Source organism: Pseudophryne corroboree, chromosome 10 (assembly GCF_028390025.1).
Source record: "Pseudophryne corroboree isolate aPseCor3 chromosome 10, aPseCor3.hap2, whole genome shotgun sequence".
NCBI classification, from domain to species: Eukaryota; Metazoa; Chordata; class Amphibia; order Anura; family Myobatrachidae; genus Pseudophryne; species Pseudophryne corroboree.
Genome location: NC_086453.1, coordinates 61,751,108 through 61,759,146, shown reverse-complemented (window position 1 = coordinate 61,759,146; position 8,039 = coordinate 61,751,108). Strand labels below are relative to the sequence as shown.

General features: G+C 45.0%; 1 protein-coding gene across 1 annotated transcript; it reads left to right on the top strand.

The window, feature by feature from the left end:
- The first annotated feature begins 2,825 nt into the window (after positions 1-2,825).
- Positions 2,826-6,811, top strand: LOC134966010 (ferritin heavy chain A-like). Its single transcript, XM_063942459.1, has 4 exons — positions 2,826-3,091; positions 4,595-4,741; positions 5,407-5,532; positions 6,478-6,811. The coding sequence occupies exons 1-4, from the start codon at positions 2,990-2,992 to the stop codon at positions 6,631-6,633; spliced, it is 531 nt and encodes a 176-aa protein (XP_063798529.1). The 5' UTR covers positions 2,826-2,989; the 3' UTR covers positions 6,634-6,811.
- Positions 6,812-8,039: the final 1,228 nt, after the last annotated feature.

The following is an 8,039-nucleotide window of genomic DNA, read 5'->3' as shown; positions in this document are numbered from 1 at the left end:
CATTCAGTGTGCTACAAGGTGAATTTCGGCTCATTCAGTGTGCTACATGGTGAATTTCGGCTCATTCAGTGTGCTTCAATGTGAGTTTCGGCTCATTCAGTGTGCTGTAATGTGAATTTCGGCTCATTTAGTGTGCTACAATGTGAATTTCGGCTCGTTCAGTGTGCTACAATGTGAATTTGGGCTCATTCAGTGTGCTACAATGTGAGTTTGGGCTCATTCAGTGTGCTACAATGTGAGTTTCGGCTCATTCAGTGTGCTACAATGTGAGTTTCGGCTCATTCAGTGTGCTACAATGTGAGTTTCGGCTCATTCAGTGTGCTATAATGTGAATTTTGGCTCGTACCATGTGCTATAAGGTGAAAGGGACACGCCCACTTTTGGGTGACCATGTCCCCTTTTCTGGAGCATGTGCGTGCCTTCGGCGTGCATAAATGCGTCCTTGTCTTTTCCATACACCCACTTCAAAATTTCCACTTCGACCACTATAAATATATATATATATATATATATATATATATATATGTAGAGGCAGGGGAGAAGAACAAGCGCCATATGGTGTAGTATTTTAGATAAGTCGGAGTATTATGTACACGTATATAAAATGTAAGTACCGGATGGATTCTTGAGATCAGGGCTGTCTGTCTCTCTCTATTCTTGGTGGCTGTTCCCCACTTATATCCAGGTGGATCAAGTCGGTCCGGTATGATGTATTAGCTCAATCAATCGCCTGCTGCTGCCTTATATAGCAATATCAGAATTTTAATCAACAAATATAATATACAAAATTCAAATAAAGATAAATCAAATAAAAAATCTTAGCTGATTGATATAAGCAGTAGGTAGGTCAGTCTCAACGCGTTTCGCCTCCAGGGCTTCCTCAGGAGAATACATCATGTCACATAAATCACATATTTATAGTTACTTTCGGTTTCGTATTGCTAATACTTCCGGTTCACGTCATTTCCGGAACCGGAAGTGCTCGATCGAACTTACATCGTAAAAATACGGGTGTGGGTGCAAGTTTAGCAGTAAAATACATTGGTGGGGCAGTGTTTCTAACAATGTATGCACAGTTTCGTTGTACTGGACATAGACGGAAACCTAGTCCTTGCTTCTTTCTTCTTCGGATGAATAAGGGTTTCTCTGTCCAGTTCTTTGCCACGATCAACCGCCTCTTTAATGATCCTCTCCGGATAACCTCTTTCTCTGAACCTGTCTGCATAGATTTGAGACTGTTCCGTAAAGGTTTATATCTACAGTATTTACTCACATGAATTACTGCCTAATATCTGTGATATTCCCTTTTACCTCTAGTAATTTAATATGCACTCATGATACTATTTGTGTCACTTCCGCCATCCAGTTTGCCAGCCAGCAACAGGAAGTGCTCAGTAATACGGCTGGAACGCACGCTGGCTATGTAGTCTGAGGGGATCGGACCGGAAGTGACGCGGCAGCGGCTGGGACAAGCCGCGTCATTTCCGGTTTCACGAAACTACACGGACTAGGTTTCCGTCTATGTCCAGTACAACGAAACTGTGCATACATTGTTAGAAACACTGCCCCACCAATGTATTTTACTGCTAAACTTGCACCCACACCCGTAGTTTTACGATGTAAGTTCGATCGAGCACTTCCGGTTCCGGAAATGACGTGAACCGGAAGTATTAGCAATACGAAACCGAAAGTAACTATAAATATGTGTATTATGTGACATGATGTATTCTCCTGAGGAAGCCCTGGAGGCGAAACGCGTTGAGACTGACCTACCTACTGCTTATATCAATCAGCTAAGATTTTTTATTTGATTTATCTTTATTTGAATTTTGTATATTATATTTGTTGATTAAAATTCTGATATTGCTATATAAGGCAGCAGCAGGCGATTGATTGAGCTAATACATCATACCGGACCGACTTGATCCACCTGGATATAAGTGGGGAACAGCCACCAAGAATAGAGAGAGACAGACAGGCCTGATCTCAAGAATCCATCCGGTACTTACATTTTATATACGTGTACATAATACTCCGACTTATCTAAAATACTACACCATATGGCGCTTGTTCTTCTCCCCTGCCTCTACAGAATTGCATGACTGAATATACCCAGGTCATATTTTGAAGAACTGAGCAGCCACCAAAGAAGCTTGGGAGGTGTCTATTGACGGAGCATTCACGACCGATTAAGTCCAAACATCTGGACTTTTTGACGACCCCTTCCTTCAAAGGAACATTTGAACGTTAGACTAAGCGCACTGACCTATAAAACTCTTTCCATATATATATATATATATATATATATATTCTCAGTGCCTCCCCAGCCAGTGACCTCACCGCACGCCACTGCCATTAACCTGTTCACCACAGGTGCCTTATCCATTAACCTGTTCAACACAGGTGCCGGCAATCGTAAATTAAGAGTGAAGTCCAGAAGCAGAGCATTCTGTACCTCCTGGAGAGGGTCATATTGGGAGGTATGCTGTAAGGTTGTATATAACCTTAATATCACTGTGTAATATTATATTATATGGTGGTATTCTGCTATGGTGTCCGAATGCATGACTCAGCAGATGTTCCCCATAGGAGAACAGTAAAAAGAGCCACGCACAAAAACATAATATACGTGTGACCCAGCATTTGCTAGTAAGAGGAGCTATATAGAAACATACGTGTGACTCAGCAGATGCTCCGCAGCCCATAAAAGAACAGTGAGAGGGCCCCTCCCCCTCTATGTGGCTGTGGGGATGGGTGTGTCGTTACTGGTGGGTGATGTCAGTGCAGGAGGAGTCTCCTGGGCAGGATATAAATACTGAGCCGTGTTCCTGCTGTGATCAGACATCACTAGCTCTGAGCGGAGTTCTTGCTTCAACAGTGATTGAACGGAACCCTCTCGGAGTCTCCTCTCTGTACTAAGGAATCTCTTATATTCTTTAACTACTTTTTTTTGTTACTTTTGCGCCACCGAAAACCACCGAACGCTGCAATGGAGTCCCAGTTGCGCCAGAACTTCCACCGTGACTGCGAAGCTGCCATCAACCGTATGGTGAATCTGGAGCTGTATGCGTCCTACACCTACCTCTCCATGGTGAGTACCCCCATATACATACACCTACCTCTCCATGGTGAGTAACCCCATATACATACACCTACCTCTACACAGTGAGTACCCCATATACATTCACCTACCTCTACATGGTGAGTACCCCGTAGACATGCACATACCTCTCCCTGGTGAGTACCCCATAAACACATAACCTACCTCTCTATGGTGAGTGCATACACCTACCTCTCCATAGTGAGTACCCCATATACATTCACCTACATCTACATGGTGACATATACATATAACCTACCCTTCCCCAGGCGAGTACCCCATACACACACATAAATCTACCTCCGCATGGTGAGTAACATATACACATACACCTACCTCCTCCTTGGTGAGTACCCCATATATATATATATATATATATATACACTTCCCTTTTGACTGGTGACAAATACATATACATATACCTACCTTCCCCTGCTGAGTACCCATATACAATTATATACACTTCTCCTTCCCCAGGCGAGTACCCCATACACACACATAAACCTACCTCTGCATGGTGAGTAACATATACATGTACACCTACCTCTGGTGAGTGCCCCATACCATACATATAACACAGATCACACAATGGCTTTTAGAATCGCTCTCTCCCCTTATTTTATTCTTGCATTATGTTTAGACTAGAAGTAGTAAGTTTCCATCTGTTATGGTACTACAAGTCCAAGCATTCTTCTGTAGTTCCAGATAGAAATCTGCGGGGTATCAGTGCTAGGCGGTATGTGTAGTGTGGTAGATTAGATATATCCTGTATGTACAGTATGCAGCTGGCTCATCTACAGTATGCATTAGCTCAGAATCCTCTGTATTATCCCTGTATCAGCTGCTGCATACGTAGAACACTGACACCCTCCGATGTCTCTATCATGTAACTCTATATCACTAGTTATGTGTCTCCAGCTGCAGATCTGCATAGTGTTACTGTACCTCCTCCTCTCACTCCATAGTGATATCTCCCCCTACTCTTCCATAGTGCCCCCTCTCCTCCTCTCCTCTTCTCTCCTCTCCCCTCCTCTCCTCTTCCCTCCTCCCCTCTCCTCTCCTCTCCTACCCTCTGTACTAGTCCGTATCTGTTACTTACACAGGTTCTCTCCATACACACCCTATGGCAGAGTGCACAGTACACATCTTATCTATTCCCTGGGGCGTGTTTTCCCTAACTGCTCCTACACACAGAAACCTTTGCCCCATAATCTGACTTGTTTCCGCTGCTTGAAAAATAACAACCCAACAGTATCTGATACATACAAGTGCATTTGTCCATAGCTTTACACACTGGACATTATTTGTAAATTACAGCTAAACTAAACATAACTGTACAAGGAGATGCACATACTTTGGGCAGCTGTTGGAAAAAAACACGAAACGGGAACATTATATAATTTATGAAATCCAGAAATCCTGATGTGTCACATGAAATGACATCCTACTAATAAACATGGACATAAAGTATTGAATTCTTCTCTCCCCATTCAGTCTTTCTATTTTGACCGTGATGACGTGGCCCTTCATCACGTGGCCGAGTCCTTCAGGAAGCAGAGCCACGAGGAGAGAGAACATGCTGAGAAGTTCCTGAAGTATCAGAACAAGCGTGGGGGGCGCATTGTCCTGCAGGACATCAAGGTGAGAACAGCCTGCTCTCTGGCCTGGAGATCTGGGTTCAGTGATGAAAACCTTGTGCAGGTGACTGTCAGGGTAACGCTGAGTCCTGGTCCCGGGGGCATATGTGTAATATACTGTGGGGACTAGAGTCTTTTAATGGAGATTACATGGCAGCTCTACTGCTTAGTGTCTACCTGACTTCCACCCACTGGGGGGCATCATTCTACGTAAGTGGCATTTCTTTCCCCGGCTGTACACCTGACCAGCCCGTCTGTGGTGGATGAGGACTCTGTTCCTTCTTCCTTCCACTTGTATTGGAGTAAATGCTAGAGATGACTTGTTCATATGTAACTGATCACACCCTCTTCTGTCACTACTCTCCATGGCTGCTACATTACACTGTGGTGTAACCTGTACTTTGCTTCTCGAAAGAGCTGGGGCCATAGACCCATGGAGACCTGTATCTGGTCCTAGTGCTAAAAATGCATGCCCCCTGGCATAATCTAGATACATACTCTCTGTATGGAACTACAGTACTTCCTATACACTAAATAATAACCTACTGCTGAATGTCATGGAGGATAATACCCATCCAGTAGGTGGCCTCTCACAGGACCCTAGTCTTCACTACATAACCATCCTGGTACATGATCACTTCTAACTCCTCCCGATCTTTCTCTTTCCAGAAACCAGAACGTGACGAGTGGGGCAACACCCTGGAGGCCATGCAGGCTGCGCTCCAGCTGGAGAAGACTGTCAACCAAGCCCTCCTGGACCTGCACAAGGTGGCCACTGATAAGGTGGACCCACATGTAAGTATCTAGGTGCATAGCATGCATAAGTTCTAGTAACTGCTCCAATCTGACTCCCTAAAAAATGCCACATTATAAACCTGCCGAAATGTCTCACAAAGCTCCACCAGCTGTCTACGGACATGTTCAACACTATCTTCATTCATCACCCATATAAAAATTCTTGGCCCTGGCATCTGGTAAAACCTTAATTATTGCAGAATTTGCACTTTATGACCTGCCCTCTTCATAGTGGGGTGTGGCGTGTCGTAGTCTGTGTGGGGATCTGTAGCCTGTATATAACATGGTATCTGGATGGAAGATAGATAGTCAATAGATACATAGTTAATAGGTCGATACCAAATGATTGACAATCAAAAGGTTGACAGTTAAATAGTCGATATGGAAATTGTCGACACAAAAAGGTCGTCACATGGTTCTTAATGATTTTTTAGGATTAGAGTTTAGGTTAGAGTTAGGCACATGGGAGAGGGTTAGGCTGTGGATGGGGACGGTTAGGGTAAGGCACTGGGGATAGTTAGGGTTAGGCACCAGGGGAAGGGTTAGGCCGTGGATGGGGACGGTTAGGGTAAGGCACTGGGGATAGTTAGGGTTAGGCTGTGGATGGGGACGGTTAGGGTAAGGCACTGAGGATAGTTAGGGTTAGGCACCAGGGGAAGGGTTAGGCTGTGGATGGGGACGGTTAGGGTAAGGCACTGGGGATAGTTAGGGTTAGGCACCAGGGGAAGGGTTAGGCTGTGGATGGGGATGGTTAGGGTAAGGCACTGGGTAAAATTAGGGTTAGGTACCAGGGAAAGAGTTAGGCTGTGGATGGGGAAGGGTTAGTGTTATGATTACGGTTAAAATAACACAAAAAAAACAGATGTCAACCTTATTTATGTTGGCCTTTTGACCCTGTTGACCATCTGGTGTCAACCTATTATAACATACATGTCTCCTTTCTAGCTCTGTGACTTCCTGGAGTCGGATTACCTGGAAGAACAGGTGAAGGATATTAAGAAGCTTGGAGACTACATCACCAACCTGAAGCGCCTTGGGGTGCCCCAGAACGGCATGGGCGAGTACCTGTTTGACAAGCACACCTTAGGAGAGAGCAGCTAAGAGGTCTCCCTCCTGAGAGGACACAACCAGTCTACTCTGCGTCTATATTTCCTGGTTCCACTTGTCCCCTGGGGGCTATTCCTCAGGGGTAATGAGATGTGCACCTTGTATGATGTTACCTGTACAGCAGCAGTGACTGTGCTTGTCAGCAAGCTTCCAATAAAGTTTTTTTTCTGCATGTGACGTGTCTTCCCTTAATGTTCCGGCTCAGGGGTCTGATGCAGGAACAGCTGCAAATGTGGCTGCACAACTGCCCAGTATTATCCATTTATCTGCAGGGACCAATTCAGTAACTGAAGTTCTTATTTATCCCTTATTTCGTTCATACTTGCCTACCTGAACCTCTCCATGAGGGAGAAAATGCTCTGTTCCTGGACTTTCCTGGTAATGTATGATTGCCATCACCTGTGGTGAAACACCTTTCTTATCAATTAACTAGCTCACCACAGGTGATGGCAATCATACATTACCAGGAAAGTCCAGGAACAGAGCATTTTCTCCCTCATGGAGAGGGTCAGGTAGGCAAGTATGATTTCGTCCCTCTAAAGTTGTTGGCTCATTATTCCCCTTTGTTGGAGCATTAATACCTGTTGTGCACATAAACTGAATGATTGCTGTTAAGATGTCCAGCAAGCCGAAGGAGACTATGGGAAATATATGGATTTAAAGAAAATTTTCTCTCTCACTCTCTCTCTCTCTCTCTCTCTCTCTCTCTCTCTCTCTCTCTCTCTCTCTCTCTCTCTCTCTCTCTCTCTCTCTCTCTATATATATATATATATATAGGCAAATAGACCTTATTAAGAGTTAAGTGCAAATGACCACACAAGCAAAGCCATCCTTCTGTGCAGGGGGAAGATGCAAAACATGTAGCCTTATGGAGAGTTAGACAGGAGGAGAGGCCTATCCCAACCCTAGATTGCAGTGTACCAGCAGTGGGCCTGATGCAGAGGTGGCCGCACTGACAGTGGAGCGTTTGTTTGCTACTGCGCATACGTCTATGTAGCACCGCGCATGCATCCCGACTGAGTCAGTGCAAAGTAGTGATGAGCGGGTTCGGTTCGTCGGAATCCGAACCCCCCCAAACTTCACCCATTTTACACGGTTCCGAGGCAGATTCGAATCTTCCCGCCTTGCTCGGTTAACCCGAGCGCGCCCGAACGTCATCATCCCGCTGTCAGATTCTCCCGAGATTCGGATTCTATATAAGGAGCCGCGTGTCGCCGCCATTTTTCACTCGTGCATTGGAAATGATAGTGAGAGGACATGGCTGGCGTCCTCTCAGTTTTATTCAGGTGGCTGCAAATATCTGTGCTCACTGCTTTATTGTGGGGACTGGGGACCAGCAGTATTATATAGGAGGAGTACAGTGCAGAGTTTTGCTGACCAGTGACCACCAGTATTATACG